Genomic DNA, 17,759 nt, shown 5'->3' on the forward strand with positions numbered 1-17,759 from the left:
CGTCGGCTCGGACCAATAAAACATGATGAATGCAGATTGTTTGCGCCTTGACAGGCTCATCCGTTTCCGAACAAGCCGGCCTTTGCGGGCCGGAGACAAACGCAAAAAGACTAAATATTCACACGCAACCATAGCTCGCCACCCGTTATCAGATGTCCGCCAGCAGAGTTGATGTTTTTCTTCCCATGGGCCGGCAGGTGGCAAGCAAATTGCAAGTTGAGTCGAAAACAACAAAGTACAGTGAAAACGGACTGAAGCGGTCGAGGCGTCACCAGCATCTTCCTAATCTGCTGGCAGACGGATTTATGCTGTCTGATATTCGCCATGGCAACAGTGCTGGGGGACTCGTTTTAGGCTTGTGCTGATTTGCTTAGAAAGGACAGCGAAAAGAAGAGGAAAAATTGCTGTTCAAGCACTGCTCTGAATTAATTGTGAAATATATAAACACTGGTTCGATTTATTGTTGTCATTAAATTACCGTTTGGAATTTGGGTTAGGGTTCCAAGTCAGGGTTGGCATTTTAAATTAGGGTTTCCGACCTTAGGGTCTCGAGACACGGTCACGGTTTCAAGTTTAGATTTTGGATTGCAAGTTTGTGTTTCAATTTTCAAAATTAGGGTTTCAAGTGTGGGTTTGCATTTCAAGATGGGGCACACACTCATTTACCTCAGACATGCTAATCATCAACACGGATACAAAAGAAATCATAATGTGGCCACTGATGGATTCAGACAGTTCTGATATCATCGGTTAGGATCGAGTGTTTCAAGTGAGTGTTCGTGTCGTTTCGAGCCTGGGTTAGGGTTTCAAGTTTGAATTTCAAAGTAGGGTTTGAACCCTTTCGCACACCCTGTAACCCGATAACAGGATCAACTGTCCACTGTAGTAAACGCTGTCCCTGAACCTCGGTTGAGATTTTAAACTTGGGTTGTGGTTTCAAACAGGATTTGGCATTTCTTGAAAGGTTCCAAAGTAGAGCCACCGTTAGGTTTCCAATCAGGGTATGAGATTCGACTAATTTAAATTCTGACCTCAGGCCTATTTTGACTTTGGAAATAGGAAGTTAGCAGCGCTTCATAGACCCACTGCGCTGACATACGGGGGACTCTCACCCCAGCAATTAATGATGAATTAGCATAGCATCAATATTAAACAAAAAGAAAGATGCTAATGGACTGCAATTGGTTGAAATATTCAGCGAGAGGAGCTCCGAGTTGTGTGATGCGGGACAGCGGCGTCTGTCTACCGGGAGGGAAGGCCGCAATCCCGGCTGACTTGGACGTCACGGAGGGGGTGGCTCGTGAAAGTTTAATGGAGGCTCGTTACGCATAAACCGAGCACTCCTTAAGCGACGACCCTCGCTCACTCGGCCCGGCGTCCTGAATAAATCATTCCCTGCCAGGGGACCGCAAAGTCTCCTTTCGGCACCTGGATCTCAGGGCGTTCCCTAAAGACGACCCTCATCACAGAGCTCACGGGAAAGCTAGCGGAGCTTTTGGAGAGTTTTCTTAGCTTAATAGTAGCAAACACTGATTAGCTAACAGTTAGATTCAAGACTTAGCAACATAGCAACACACTTACACTGATAATATAACAATACTCTATAAAGGCATATATTCTTTATCCCGCATCTTACTATCGGACTAGCAGTTGAGGCAGCTCTTTTTCGTTTGTCTGTAAGACTGTGTTGTACTGCCTCCAGGTGGCGTATAATATTAGTGCTATTTATAATTTTTTGAAGGGCGGCTGCAACAGATTCATTTGCATGTCCGTTAATTTTGATGAAGAAAGATGTGACCAAAAAAAGAGAGTTTTCTCCGCTTGTCCAGGTTGACACGCACAACGAGCACTGTCCTTGCCCTGTGGGAGCTGAGCAGTCGTCCCGTCACAGATGCACCGCACCCTCGAAATAAGTCTGCGAAGGAGGCGTCGCTGAGATCCAAAGACGTGAAGCGAGGTGAGGGGTTGTTGGCTTTTTAAGATTTCTCTCTCTCTCTCTCACTCTCTCTCAAAAAAAAACGGAGCATTCACAGCCAGAGAAATGATTGCTTTTTATCATCAGCTCACACTCATAAAACCCTCTCTTCGTTTTTTTTTCCTCCACTTGGCGCCAAAGCGTAACAAACGTTATCTGGTTTGAGAAAGCGACATATAACAACAAGCAGGAGGTTGTTGGCCTCAGAAGCCACTCGCAATCACGCCGGCTCCAGCTGGGGAACTCAATACGACGAATGTTCACCTGTGAGCTTGTACAAACTGCAACAGAGTCCATTCAGTAACTTTAATGGGCTTTTGAGTCACAGTCAAAACAAATCAAAAGCAGGTGGAGCCCTGGAATTCACCCAATATGGCTGCTTCAAACCAAAATGGCCGACGTTCTTTTTACACCCACGTTTTTCACTTGGATTTCAAGTAGATTGGATGACCTTTACCAAAGGTTGGGGTAATTATTTTGACCCAGCAGATTGAATAATCAAATAATTTTTTTAAAATTATTAATTTTTACACGAACCCTGGTGCTGGATTGACTATATATTTATTTTTTATCCAGCAGTTTTAAGCATGTTGAGATGTCACCCATCAACCTGTGAAATTAGTATCGGATCTTTTTTTTTTTTCTTTTACGACACAGTGCTTAACTCCCTGACTTTGGTCCTCTTGCCTGCGCGAAGGTGTGCAGGTGCATGTGGCAGCCGAGGGGAGATAAACTTCATTAGAGAACAAAGCCTAATCTCCATTTTAACCTTACGCTTTCCCCGCCGAGCGAAGAACTCGCGGCGCCCCGAGGCGAGCTGCGGAATACCGATGAACGCTGCCAACCTCGCTAAGGGCCGATGCTAATGCCTCCTCCCCCGGTAGTTCTTGCAAAACATGATTTGCCCATGAGATCTTTAGGTACGTTTTCTGAAGGATCGGAACGTCCGTTTCGCGAGATGTTTGTCACACGTTCCTCAGTAGTCCTGTCTGAGGATAAGATTTGGTGTCATGTCTTGATCTGTTTTTGGATTTTGGTTTGCAGCTGCAGTGGAGGGCGTTCTCTCCAGCGAGGCAGTTGTTTTGCATTGTAAGCAACTTCTGGGACTACTTAAGGACTGCTTTGCCGTCAAGTCGTCGTTCACTGAGCGACCCCTTGTGGCCACCCCCGTGTAGTTTTGAAATCATGAAAGCGAACCTGCGCCGATCATCTTGTTTTTCGTGATCGTTTTTGTCAAAGAGGAGACTTAAGCTGCAGTGTAGCAGGTGAACAATCCCCAAGTGTTGGTGGTGTCTTTTTTTTCCCCTCCAGTAAGCCTTAGTAGCTTTGGAAGGTTTGAGCCCCCAGATCTGCCACGTCAATGTGGGCCCACGCCTGCTCTGACACGTCTAATCTCCGGGCGACATGCCATCAAAGCGGCCTTATTAGGACTTCAAGCGGGGTGCGAGGCCAACCAACCAAAAATAAAGTGGGAAAGTCGCTCAACTGAAAGGGACACATACTCACACAAAAACAAAAGCTCCAAAATCATCAGTCGGCATCATGTTGGAGTCCTCGTAGAGCAGTTCTATTCCACTTTCTTCCCATCTCTGTTACTATAACATCACCTGAGTTGCCTGTTACTTTGTTGCCTGATATATATATATATATATATATATCTTTCTCTCTCTCTCTCTATATATATATATATATATATATATATATGTTATAAGTAACAGCAGAAGTTATATATATATATATATAACTTCTGCTGTTACTTATAACATGCTTTTGTTTGAACAAAGGCCAGACTGATACAAAAAAAATTTCGGCAATTTTTTTTTTCTGTGATTAAAAAATCCCCCCGGAAAAAAAAGTCAAATAGATTAGGCCATTTTTAAATTCTCTATAGTGAATCTTCTTCAGATTCACGAGATTTACCAAACTTCCTGCGTCATCAAAACCCATAAAACAGGGCGTTTAATATAAATATGAGAACAGGTTTCATATGTGAGCTGATGAAGTCAAATGCAAATCACTTCTTCTCATCCAGCGCCGTGATTCAAGGTCTTGTCAGAACTTCCCGCGTTTGCTCTCAAGATTAGATTCCATTTGTGAGCCCCTGCTTTTAAAACGAGCTTACACACACACACACAGAGAGGGGTTTTTTTTGTGTAATTGAAAATTGCTTTGGAATTCCATCTTCATCCCCTGGCTTCCATCAGCAGGACGTGTAAAATATATCAGCGAAGCGGCTTGCTGATAAGAAAACATGTTTATTCTGCTTAGTATTTATGAAACGCCTCCACATGGCTTTTTTCTCTACCTTCTCCACCTCGAAGCAATAATCTCCGCTGTTAGTGTGCAGAATGATAAAAAAAAAAAAAAACACAGGGACGGATGAAGGAATGTCACGTTCCCGTTGTGGACTTTGGTGGGAATGCGGAGTTGTAGTTGTCCAAAAAGATTTTTTGTTGTTTTGTTTTGAGGACGTGACGTGCAAAAAGAGAAGGTCAGCAAGGAGATGGCACTTTCTGTTCACTAACACTGTTCCGAACATTGTTTACCACTCTTATTGCTACTTTCATGATCACATTTGTTGTCACTTTTGATAATTTATCAATTTTGTTAATACTTAAATCGTCATTGTTACCATTTTTGGAGCCTTTTATGCCTTTTCAACTAACTTTTGAAGCCTTTTTTTTTTAATCGTTTTTTTCCCACTTTGAAAAAACACACTTCACTTGTCATTTTTATATGCGTGCAATTGATCTTCTTGTCACTCCACATGAATCAGATTGGTCTCACAATTTAGGAAAAATAAACTTCTATTTGTCTCTTAAAACCTTAGTCAGTCTTGAGCACCCTGTCAGTCATGGACGTGTATTGCCCCCGTGTGGGCATAAGCTGTAACTGCATTAAGGGAAAATACAACTTCAACCATATAACGACGAGACGAGAGAGTGACAATTCTTGAATTAAATTTAGTTTGGGGTAAAATGTGAGAATAGTATAATTATTGTACATTTTTTTACTACTTATTTCGTACGAATGACACGTTTACGCTTTCCTGGGAATGTGGATGATTTTTGTCAACTTTTGACAGTACCGTCCATTAGCAGCAGTGGATTTTGTCCCAATCACAAGGTGTTGAATTGGTTCCTAGACTAATTTGTGTTGAAGGTAACAGGGGGGGGGGGGGGGGGGGTGTCAGTGATGTCTGCTGTCGGAAAGAGTAATTCTACTCCCATTTGACATGTTGACATGTCGGACAATATCGTCTTGCATGGATTGCGACACCGCGAGTTCCTCCTGCGCGTAGAATGTTCTACTCCTTCCCAACTGCAACTATTTGGATTACATAACATGGAATGTGCTGCTACCGCCTGGTCATCTAGCACAGCCCCCCCCCCCCCCTCAATCCTGTGTGAACGCAATGTGTGTCGATTTCACACCAAATCATCATCTCAATCTAAAGTATCAGCCACGACATTTCAACACCAACCTGCTATGTCACCAAACGGGCCAGACTGGCTACAAAATATTCTTTCGCTGTGTTGAGGAACAGGCACAAGTGACAACAATGCAATAATTATTCTCAACGTGTTTTTCCAACTTATAAAAGTAAGTTTGTAATTCCCAACTACCGGTAAAAAAAAAAAAAGAGCCAATCCCCTCACACTATACGGAGACAAATCCTTGTGTGTGCGAATTGGCCAATTCTGATTATTCTGATTCTGATCAACAACTTTTGAAGTGGAATCTGAATGTATAGCTGTTATTGATTGCTGATTAGCTTTAGATATTCCAAAAAAAATGAATGCGTAGGTGTGTGGCCGGTGTCCCAAAACTAAAACTGTGTGCTTTCAAAAAATAGACATCTTGCCCATAGGCCTGTGTTGTGTGTCACAGCAGCTGATAGCAAAGGCAATCCACAGCTGTGAGGACTTGCAGGGTGGGGGGGGTCTTGCAGCCTAATGGCCAGCCTAGCTATCAGGAAGGCTCTCGTCTTGACTGACAGGCACTGCTTGTGACTTTGCTTCCCCTATAAGGGCACATCAACTTTAGGGCTCTGACGTTTCACTCGCCACCAGCTCCACCCGACCCCCTCCCGGTAGTGGAAGTATCTTTCTGGAACCTTCTGAATGGGAGCTTCCAGAAGCCCCCCACCCTCGCTGAGGTATAAAAATCCCCCCAGTGTGCCGTGGGAGTCTGCATCGAGTCCAAAGACACTCACCGGAGGGAGCAGCAGCGCAAGTCCCAATTCAGATTCCGAGCTCTTCACAAAAGGCATCGACAGACTCGACCGCCACAGATTTCATTTTCAAGGTAAGTCCAAAGCAAGCGATGTCAAACACGGTGTGGTAATTTCTCAATATTTTTTTGAAGGAAGTTATCAACAAAAATCTGCGGCCGGATTGCGGCAATACTCAGACAACAATATTCCATGTTGACGAGTTATGGTCTATTCGGACGGAGCGGTGGAGTGGTGTGCCACGAGTATCTTAACGAGATCGAAGCATGGGCTGAGCACATGGCACGGAGGGTGACCCTGAGCGTGAGCGCAATGGCAAACACCAGAGTCGCAGGAACTAAGAGCAGGAGATGATTTGACGCACCTGTGTGCTACCACGACTACTCTTTGCTGAAAAAGACTCGCATTCTATCTTAAATTGGCTTCGTTTAACATTGGGGTGTTAGGTAACCCATTGGGAGGGGGATGGTCAAAGGTGTTTGATTGACAGGAGGAACATGTGCTGGCGCACCAGAAACAGCTGCTAAGCCCCGCCCCACAACTCCCTGAAACCACGTGGTGCTCTTTTATCACCAGAACTTGGACTCTGATTTTTAAATATTTGGAGTTTGGTTTGGAAGGGCGGCACAGTAGCCTCGTTGTTAGCACGTTTGTCTCGCAGTTCTGAGGTTCAGGGTTGAATCCTGGCTCAGTGTGGAGCTTGAATGTTCTCCATGTGTTTGTCTGGTTTTCTCCGGGTTTTCACGCACATTCTTAAAACTTGCTAAATGCTCAAATTCTCCACAGTGCCCGCCTAGCTACATGCTCTGCAATTAGCCGACCGACCCTCAACGTATCCCACCCGGTTCCCCCAAGGTCATCTGAGATAGGCTCCAACTCACCCATTCCTCCAATTCCGAAAAAAGTTTGATAGATGAATCGATGTTGAATTGGGTTTATTTTTCTGCCAGATGCCCGAGAACGCCGCAAATGCCATGGAGGAGGAGACGGAGACCTTTGCCTTCCAGGCTGAGATTGCTCAGCTGATGTCACTGATCATCAACACCTTTTATTCCAACAAGGAGATCTTCCTCAGGGAGCTCATCTCCAACTCCTCTGATGTAAGTTTTATCACCTTATTGCACCCAACGTGAACCCAACTGTGATCTTAAATCCGAGGTACACGCTGAACCTTGATGTTTGACTTTTACGCCCGAGGCGGGAAATAAATAGCGCTGCTGAGTACAAATGAGATTCCCTCCGACAGGCTTTGGATAAAATCCGCTACGAGAGCTTGACCGACCCCAGCCGACTGGACTCCTGCAAAGACCTGAAGATCGAAGTCCGGCCCGACCTGCACGCTCGCACCCTCACCCTGGTCGATACGGGTATCGGCATGACCAAAGCCGACCTGATCAACAACCTGGGCACCATTGCCAAGTCGGGCACCAAGGCGTTCATGGAAGCCCTGCAGGCCGGAGCCGACATCTCCATGATCGGTCAGTTCGGCGTGGGCTTCTACTCGGCCTACCTGGTGGCCGACAAGGTGACGGTTGTCACCAAGCACAACGACGATGAGCAGTACATTTGGGAGTCCGCGGCCGGGGGCTCGTTCACTGTCCGTCCTGACACTGGTAAATTTCACTCGTTATTTCCAGCTCAATGCGCTGGCCCAGTAGTTAGCATTTATTAGTGCTGTTCTTTCGAAAACGGATGGACTTTATCACTCCAGTTCTTGAGATGATCCACCGAGCGTCGATGATCTCTTTATCGCTGACTTTCAGGGGAGTCAATTGGCAGAGGCACACGAGTGATCCTGCACCTCAAAGAAGATCAGACGGAATACTGCGAGGAGAAGCGCATCAAGGAAGTTGTGAAGAAGCACTCTCAGTTCATCGGATACCCCATCACACTTTACGTAAGGGAGTGTGTCGCGAGATGTTTTATTTTCCTGCAATGGAACTGAAAAGATCCCAATTTTTAAATTCCCGTCCGTTATTCTCAAGGTGGAGAAGACGAGAGAGAAGGAGGTTGATCTGGAGGCAGGAGAGAAGGAGGAGGATGCGGACAAAGACGCTGCTGCGGAGAGCAAGGACAAACCGGAGATCGAGGACGTCGGCTCCGATGAGGACGAGGACACCAAGGAGAGCAAGAATAAGAGGAAGAAGAAGGTGAAGGAAAAGTACATGGACCAGGAGGAGCTGAACAAGACCAAGCCCATCTGGACCCGTAATCCTGACGACATCACCAACGAAGAGTACGGCGAGTTCTACAAGAGTCTCACCAACGACTGGGAGGACCACCTGGCCGTCAAGGTAAATGAACGCCGCAGCTCTTTGTCGATAAACTTGCCGCAACAGGATCCGTCCGAGCATTGTGGCTTCTTTTCGTCGGGTCTGCAGCATTTCTCCGTGGAGGGACAGTTGGAGTTCCGGGCACTGCTCTTTGTACCCAGACGAGCTGCATTTGACCTCTTTGAGAACAAGAAGAAGAGGAACAACATCAAGCTGTATGTGCGCAGGGTCTTCATCATGGACAACTGTGAGGAACTGATTCCAGAGTATCTCAGTAAGTATCTTTCTCTAAACGATCCCCTCCAGGTATTTTTTTTCTAACTCTTTCACAACTGACCAGTTTGGCTTCCTTTGTTTTCTACTCAGACTTCATCAAGGGCGTGGTGGACTCTGAGGACCTGCCCCTGAACATCTCCAGAGAGATGCTGCAGCAGAGCAAGATCCTCAAGGTCATCCGCAAGAACCTGGTCAAGAAGTGCCTGGAACTCTTCTCCGAGCTTGCGGAAGACAAGGACAACTACAAGAAGTGCTATGAGCAGTTCTCAAAGAACATCAAGGTAGATTGATTTCAAAAGTCAACATCCTTCAAAGATTCCTACCGCCGACGTTATTAACCCACATTTGTGATTTAGCTCGGCATCCACGAGGATTCCCAGAACAGGAAGAAACTGTCAGAGATGCTGAGATACTACACTTCCGCTTCTGGAGATGAGATGGTTTCTCTGAAGGACTACGTTTCACGCATGAAGGACAACCAGAAGCACATCTACTATATTACTGGTTTGTCATCATCCTGTTTTTATCCCGACTTTCGCTACATTTGCATGACTATTTAGCATGTCAAGCATATTAACCACCTGACTTCTGAAACAGGCGAGACCAAAGACCAGGTGGCCAACTCGGCCTTTGTGGAGCGCCTCCGCAAGGCCGGCTTGGAGGTCATCTACATGATCGAGCCCATCGACGAGTACTGCGTCCAGCAGCTGAAGGAGTACGATGGCAAGAACCTGGTCTCGGTCACCAAGGAAGGCCTTGAGCTACCCGAGGATGAGGATGACAAAAAGAAGCAGGAGGAACTCAAGACTAAGTTTGAGAACCTTTGTAAGATCATGAAGGACATCCTGGACAAGAAGATTGAAAAGGTTTGCGTGCAGGAGACACCGACTGTCTCTCCTTGCGTCTTTGCCGCGGCGATAACCAAATGCGGCATTCTTTCAAGGTGACCGTCTCCAACCGCCTGGTCTCGTCGCCCTGCTGCATCGTCACCAGCACGTACGGCTGGACGGCCAACATGGAGAGGATCATGAAGTCGCAAGCCCTGAGGGACAACTCCACCATGGGCTACATGACCGCTAAGAAGCACCTTGAGATCAACCCCCTGCATCCCATTGTGGAGACCTTGAGGGTGAAAGCAGAGGCGGACAAGAATGACAAGGCGGTGAAGGACCTGGTCATCCTTCTGTTCGAGACGGCACTGCTGTCCTCGGGATTCACGCTGGAGGACCCCCAGACGCACGCCAACCGCATCTACAGGATGATCAAACTTGGTCTCGGTGAGTGATTCTCCATTCGTCTGATCTTTTCTGATTTTAGTCTAGATTATCCTCAAGTAATTTTGAAGAGACCTAAGGCGTTCACACAAATGTATAATTGCCAGGCATCGACGAAGATGACTCTGCAGTTGAGGACATCATTCAGCCCGCTGAAGAAGACATGCCGGTTCTTGAGGGCGATGACGACACGTCAAGAATGGAGGAAGTCGACTGAACACATCTGCTTTCATAATTTTACACGGTGTAATTTATTTGAGTCATTTGTTTCTAACAGTCACTTTTTGTCAAAATAATGTAAAAAAAAAAAGGAGCCCATGGCGTTGTCACAATCGAACCTCAGCTGCTTCTGTGAAACTGCTCGAAACATGTTTTTGTTTTGACTGATTCCAAGCAATTCTATTTTTGCTAGATATAGATAATACAATTCAATTGATGTTTATAGCTCATCCATCCATCCATTCATTTTCTGTACCACCTATTTTCATAAGAGTCATAGGTGACCTGGATCCTATCCCATCCTATACACCACAAGTGTCAAACTCCAGTCCTCAAGGACCACTCTCCTGCCTATTTGAGATGTTTCTTTCTTGGGAGCTACACACCCACGACTAATTCCCAGCCATTCACAAGGAACATCTAGACATACAATGAAACACTCATATTCGGACTGGGAAGCAGACATAATTATGGAGCGCCGTTCTTATCACAACAAAGAAAATATAGTTGCTTGGAACAATGTATTCATTTTTCTTTTGGAGTCTTCTCTTTAAACCTCAAATGAAAATATTAAGTCACTGGAAATATGTAACCTCTGTCTTTTGTTACTTTTTTTAATGAAAGCATTCGTATTTGTATTAAAATCAACTAAGAAATACAAGTGAAATTCTTCCCTTGCCCTTTGTGTTGTATGTATCACTTTTACTTATTATTTCCTCAAGGTAATGGCGTCACAAAGTGAGATTGCCATAATTTTTTCCAATGTTCTGGAACGTTCCGTGAACGCCACAAGTTTTTATTTATTTATTTATTTATTGTGTTCCGCCCCTTATGACGTTTGGCTTCAATAGCTCCCGCCCCGTTTTCCTGACTGACAGCCCATTTGGGCCAACCAGCGCTCGATATTTTACCGGCTGCATCGAGGAAGATTCCAGAGAGTTCCAGAAGCTCTGAGCTCAAGTCGACGCTTCTCGAACGCCTTTTGTAGAAGGGCTATATAGACGTGATCTGTAGTCTTCGCTTGTCACACTCGTTTGAGCACTTTTAACGTCGGAGTTTACTCTCCCAAAACACCGAGGACCAAGGTAAGAGAATGAGCCCCTTTAAATCCTGCTTATTAAATCCTTATCGTCGCTGTCGTTATCCGGATTTATCTCGTGTTAAGGTATTGTAAGAGTGTGTCGCGTGACAACTATTTGTATTCTCGAAACAAGTTTGGTTAAAATATTTGAAAAAATGATTTGAATGTGTTTAATTGTATGAATAATGTGGTGGTGCGAATTCCATTGACGCTAGCAGCCACACGATCGTATTAGCAGTAAATAGGGTGTGCAACGATTGATTTTAATCCTTCCGTTGTTTCTTATTTAGATGTGATAACGATGTCCTCATTTTTTTTTTCTTTTATAGTTTCTCGCGAAAGACGAACACATGGGCCCACGGTGGTGCACTTGCCAGACTAAGTTTACGTGTAATGGGTGTAAAGCAAGATGCCAAACAAAGTTTTAACATGTTTATACACATGAGAAGGGGTCAAAGAGACGTTTTGACATACTGTGAGGAATTAACCCATTGCTCTATTGAAATTCCAATAGAAACTGCAGAGTACCTTCTGGAAACTTGCAGTTTCCCGGTGGATTCGCTAGAGGGCGTCGCAGAGCCATTGTGCCATGCAACTCAACCGCTTGCCAAATATGACAGGAGTCCTCGGTTTGCGTCATTTTTTACGAACAGTACGACGTGTACGAAGAATCCACGCCGAGTTAACCCTTGAGGTTGGGCGATATGAACTTTGAACTAAAACGGATGTGCTTTGCATCACCTCAGATACAAAAAAGACGTTTTCTTCCTCAGTATTATCACTGACCGTCCATGGAAGTATTAAAATGACATGACATTAATGCTGCCTCTTAGGAGAATGTAAATGGTGTCAAAGCATTTGCAAGCACAATCCTTATTAAATGAACACTAAATGTTCAATTTATTTAATTCTGCTATCCAACTGTTTGGCTCGGCCAATGCTGACGTCTGTTGCGGCCATTTCTAATATCGAGTTGTGTGGGTGAGGCAAGTCAAAATATTTGCAGCATGTGGATATCTAATTCCTCCGTTTTCAGCCATGTTAGCATAAGCAGTGCACATAAGCGGGATGTACAGTGAACTCGAGGAGCCACAAAAAAAATCATTGAAAAAGAAAAATTCCAAAGATATTTCAACAATATGATAGAAAGAAAACTAGCAAATATTTTTTTATGATAAAAATATGGTTATTTATGACCTATTTGTGTTTGCGCAGTAAAATAGTTTCTGTGAGTAGAGTCATAACTTTACTCCTGTGTTATTGATACAAAGTACGCTCTGACTTCATTGTAAATTAGGGTTTATGTCATCATAGGACCAGAACATCATTCATAGGACCGGAACGTCATAGGAGCCCCGCACCGTGTTATGAATGCAGAAGCTGCACTATAGAATGAAACGCTTAAGCCCAAAGCGTCCTCAGAGCAGATTGCGATGGGATTTGAGCTTCAAGGCCCAAAGGTGGATTAAAGACGGGTTAAGGCAGTCTGTTGAACTACCTGCTTTGCCCACATTCTCCTCTGTATAAGTCACTAGCCATTACTAAGATGCTGAAGTTTAGTTTGTTAATTTGTCATTTTAAAAAAAATGCTACAGTCTGGCTTGTGAGCTGACCCAACTCAAATCGGGACAAGCGCAGTTGAAAACGGATGGATAATGGTCATGATGACTGCTTATTTTAATGTTCATACATCTCTTTGTGCTTAAAGATGCCTGAGGATCATCCAATGGAGGAGACGGAGACCTTTGCCTTCCAGGCTGAGATTGCTCAGCTGATGTCCCTGATTATCAACACCTTCTATTCCAACAAGGAGATCTTCCTCAGGGAGCTCATCTCCAACTCCTCGGATGTAAGTTGCGAAATACTGGTCGTCGTCAATGTCAAAGCTGTGTCTATAGTCATGTGATTCCCAGCCACTTGTGGTGTTAAGATGTAATTAGGAGTGCTGTGGGAAATCATCCAATTTCACGCAAATGGTTACGAAAATGAGTTATGAGAAATAATGTGCAGATACTATGCTGGGAGTGGCGACATATAGCGATGGGCAGAAACGTTACAAGCTTGTCCACTAGATGGCAGAAGCCACCTGTTGCATTCATCCATCCATTTTCGAATCATTTAAAAGCGAGGTGACTGATTCTTGAATTTCTCTCTGAAGGCTTTGGACAAAATCCGCTATGAGAGCCTTACCGACCCCTCCCAGTTGGATACCGGCAAGGAGCTGAAAATTGAAATTATTCCCAACAAAGAAGAGCGCACCCTCACCTTGGTCGATACGGGTATCGGCATGACCAAGGCGGACCTGATCAACAACCTGGGCACCATTGCCAAGTCGGGCACCAAGGCGTTCATGGAAGCCCTGCAGGCCGGAGCCGACATCTCCATGATCGGTCAGTTCGGCGTGGGCTTCTACTCGGCCTACCTGGTGGCCGACAAGGTGACTGTTGTCACCAAGCACAATGACGACGAGCAGTACGTGTGGGAGTCTGCGGCCGGGGGCTCGTTCACAGTCATGGTGGACAAGAGTGAGTACACACCGTTAGCTTAGCACACAGTTTTGCTACACCAAGAACGTTATCTGTAACCTGACTTGATACTTCTTGCCCATCAGCTAATGAACCGATTGGTCGTGGAACCAAGGTTATTTTGCACTTGAAGGATGACCAGATGGAATATGTTGAGGAGCGGAGGGTCAAAGAGATTGTGAAGAAGCACTCGCAGTTTATCGGCTACCCCATCACGCTCTATGTAAGTGAAAGGGGACAATTGGTTCATCTCAATTAAAATGTGTATGTTCATTTATTATTGCGACATTTATTCATTACATCAAGCTAAAAAAGAAAATTAAATGCAAAAGGAGTAAAAGTAATGTCATTTCATGTCGCCATTTTCTTTTCCTTTTAGTTGTATCTTAGTGTGGATGATGCACACCTCCCCTATGTCTGACTCGGAATGACTGTTCTTTTAAATAGCAAACTCGCAAGTGACGAGCAAGTTGTGTTCCTTCAGGTTGAGAAGGAACGAGACAAGGAGGTGAGTGACGACGAGGCAGAGGAGGAAGGCGAGGAGAAGGAGAAAGAGAAGGACAAAGACAAGGACGAGGAAGAGCAGGACGACGACCAGCCCGAGGTGGAGGACATCGGCGAGGACGACGACGAGCACGACAAGTCCACGGACAAGAAAAAGAAGAAGATCAAGGAGAAGTACATTGACCAGGAGGAGCTGAACAAGACCAAACCTCTGTGGACGCGCAGTGCCGACGATATCACCAACGAGGAGTACGGCGAGTTCTACAAGAGCCTTACGAATGACTGGGAGGAGCACTTGGCTGTCAAGGTTGGTCTCGGGTGGAAAAAAGAACTGCCACTCTGTACTAAAGAGGAAAAGCAGAGATACTGAAGAATAATATTTACATTTTAAATTCCGGTATTGTAAGTGCTGTTACTGCCCCCCAAGTAATAATATCAATGCGCTTCTTTTTGTCAGCACTTCTCAGTGGAGGGTCAGCTGGAGTTCCGCGCCCTGTTGTTTGTGCCTCGCCGCGCGCCGTTTGACCTCTTTGAGAACAAGAAGAAGAAGAACAATATCAAGCTGTACGTGCGCAGAGTCTTCATCATGGATAACTGCGATGAGCTCATTCCAGAGTACCTCAGTGAGTACAGATTTGCCACGGAGCACGTTTTCGTTTCCCAAAATAAATCGCTTACTCTCTTCCACTTGCTCAGACTTCATCAAGGGCGTGGTGGACTCTGAGGACCTGCCCCTGAACATCTCCAGAGAGATGCTGCAGCAGAGCAAGATCCTGAAGGTCATCCGCAAGAACCTGGTCAAGAAGTGCCTGGAACTCTTCACAGAGCTCGCTGAAGATAAAGACAACTACAAGAAGTGCTATGAGCAGTTCTCAAAGAACATTAAAGTGAGTTGATGACAAAGTCCACATCCTTTGAGGACTCAGACTTTGTTTCCTAACACGCATTTATATTTTTAGCTCGGCATCCACGAAGATTCCCAGAACAGGAAGAAACTGTCCGAGCTGCTACGATACTACACTTCTGCTTCCGGGGAGGAGATGGTGTCTCTGAAGGACTATGTGACGCGCATGAAGGACAATCAGAAACATATCTACTACATCACAGGTGAGCACGCCGCTCATCTCCGTGTCTTGAGTTGAAGCAGTTGAAACCGTCGTAGTTACGGAAACGTCTGCCTGTCAGGGGAGACCAAAGACCAGGTGGCCAACTCGGCCTTTGTGGAGCGCCTCCGCAAGGCCGGCTTGGAGGTCATCTACATGATCGAGCCCATCGACGAGTACTGCGTCCAGCAGCTGAAGGAGTTTGAGGGCAAGAACCTGGTCTCGGTCACCAAGGAAGGCCTTGAGCTACCAGAGGATGACGAAGAGAAGAAGAAGCAGGAGGAGAAAAAGGCTCAGTTTGAAAACCTGTGCAAGATCATGAAAGACATCTTGGAGAAGAAAGTAGAGAAGGTAAGCACATTTTTAAAAAAAAAAACTGGATTCCAAATTTACTGCAGAAGAGCAACTTGTTTACTCTGTTTCTTGTCAAGCAGTTTTAAAAACATTTGTCAGTATCAGCCCTGGGATAAGAGTTGTATTCATCCAACAAAAAACAGGAAATAAAAGCCTATAATATAAAATGAATCAACAATCAACAAAAAAAAGGCATGACTTACAGCGACATGTCTGAACAACGAGTTGCGCTATGACCAGTCACACTTCTTTGTTCACCAGCTCATGACCAAAACAGGAAGTAGTCTATCAAAATATAACCGGCAATAGTGCTAAATATTGATTTGAGATTTTATAAGCTCTTTGTTGACAAAAACTGTATATTCCTGCTCTGGCTAGGAGTCCCATGAAGGCAACAAAAAGCAGGAAGTCGAAATTTACTACAGTAAAACTGAAAATGGAACCATAAAGTGACTCAAATGCACCATACCCCTGTGCATGCTTGCGCTGGCTGAGAATTCCAGAAACCTGGTTGAAGTCAAGAATTTGATACATCCAACTGGATTTCCTCCACAGGTCACAATCTCTAATCGCCTGGTAACGTCCCCCTGCTGCATTGTGACCAGCACGTACGGCTGGACGGCCAACATGGAGAGGATCATGAAGGCCCAGGCCCTCAGGGACAACTCCACCATGGGCTACATGGCAGCCAAGAAACACCTCGAGATCAACCCTGAGCACCCCATCATGGGGACGCTGCGGCAGAAGGCAGAAACGGACAAGAACGACAAGTCTGTGAAGGATTTGGTCATCCTGCTGTTCGAGACGGCACTGCTGTCCTCGGGATTCACGCTGGACGACCCGCAGACGCACTCCAATCGCATCTACAGGATGATCAAGCTTGGTCTCGGTGAGTCGTTGAACAAGCTATTTTCCGACTGAGTCACTAGCGTTTGTTTTTATGCAAATTTACAATTCCTGGTGGTCTTTCTAGGCATCGACGAAGATGAGCCGACTCCGGATGACACCACCGGCCCCGTTGAGGAAATGCCCCCACTGGAAGGTGACGACGACACATCCAGGATGGAGGAAGTGGACTAAAACTGCTCCCCACACCCACGGTTACGTCTCATTAAAGTTATCGGAGCGCACTGTTAATACTGGAAACACCCCCTTAACTTCTCCCTTTGGAATCCCCACCCACCCCCCAATGCTGTTGCAATTCTGATTGTTTGAAACACGCCACTTTTTGTATTTGTTTTTCTATTTTATTGATGTTGAAGCATTCCATATGTTCGACTTGAACTGTAAATGCAGTGCAAGATAAGTGAAGCTGTAAAAAGTGGTGGGAGCCTCGAATAAAGTTGAACATAATGAAAGACTGCTTTACTGAATGTAACTCTGGAAATGGCAGTTGTGGGTCTTGGGCCCAAAAATTTATTCTTTGCTGGCATAAATGCTAATCGAAGCATTGACCTGCATTTCCAACCTCAACAGTAATACATAAATTCGTCTTTATATACTTTTTTTTCCTCAGCTGCTCTGCTTCAAGTAAGCACATAGGATTCTATGGAAACTTGTCAGAGATGTTTTGGGGCTAAAACGAGAAGTTAAATTGGAACAATTTATAAAAGTTAACATGCCAGCGCAAGAAAGCAAGTTATATTTATGTCGGGGGACAATAATTTGGGACACTTAGTTCTTCTACTTGAAACACACTGACTATACTGAATTGTGGTGGTGTTATGTTTGTATGCAGTACAACACTGCATTTTGCTCTCCATTACATAAAAACGACGTCACCGCGAGATTCACCTCGCCGGTCGCGACCACACCTCTCGCGATAGTGGCCAGCTGGGGGCGCCTTTTCTCCTTCCGTAGTTGGAATACGTCATTTGTCGCGTAAGTGGGTCAGCTGACTACCAAAAACCAATCGGATGTTGTGGACAGGATGAACCGCCT

The 17,759-nt window shown here is 45.2% G+C and overlaps 2 protein-coding genes across 2 annotated transcripts; both read left to right on the top strand.

The window, feature by feature from the left end:
• Positions 1-6,161: 6,161 nt before the first annotated feature.
• LOC147185626 (heat shock protein HSP 90-alpha 1) lies at positions 6,162-10,838 on the top strand. The gene is made up of 11 exons (XM_086104101.1): positions 6,162-6,283; positions 7,160-7,309; positions 7,456-7,822; positions 7,973-8,106; positions 8,195-8,503; positions 8,591-8,756; positions 8,849-9,039; positions 9,115-9,262; positions 9,356-9,624; positions 9,702-10,035; positions 10,140-10,838. Exons 2-11 carry the CDS (start codon positions 7,160-7,162, stop codon positions 10,247-10,249), a joined length of 2,178 nt encoding a protein of 725 aa, XP_085960227.1. The 5' UTR covers positions 6,162-6,283; the 3' UTR covers positions 10,250-10,838.
• A 334-nt stretch (positions 10,839-11,172) lies between these two features.
• On the top strand, positions 11,173-17,176 carry LOC147185627 (heat shock protein HSP 90-alpha-like). The gene is made up of 11 exons (XM_086104026.1): positions 11,173-11,336; positions 13,041-13,181; positions 13,491-13,857; positions 13,944-14,080; positions 14,342-14,668; positions 14,819-14,984; positions 15,058-15,248; positions 15,321-15,468; positions 15,547-15,815; positions 16,374-16,707; positions 16,792-17,176. Exons 2-11 carry the CDS (start codon positions 13,041-13,043, stop codon positions 16,896-16,898), a joined length of 2,187 nt encoding a protein of 728 aa, XP_085960152.1. The 5' UTR covers positions 11,173-11,336; the 3' UTR covers positions 16,899-17,176.
• Positions 17,177-17,759: the final 583 nt, after the last annotated feature.

Source organism: Hippocampus guttulatus, chromosome 23 (assembly GCF_054856545.1).
Source record: "Hippocampus guttulatus isolate MCC_2025c chromosome 23, RoL_Hgut_1.0, whole genome shotgun sequence".
Lineage (NCBI taxonomy): Eukaryota > Metazoa > Chordata > Actinopteri > Syngnathiformes > Syngnathidae > Hippocampus > Hippocampus guttulatus.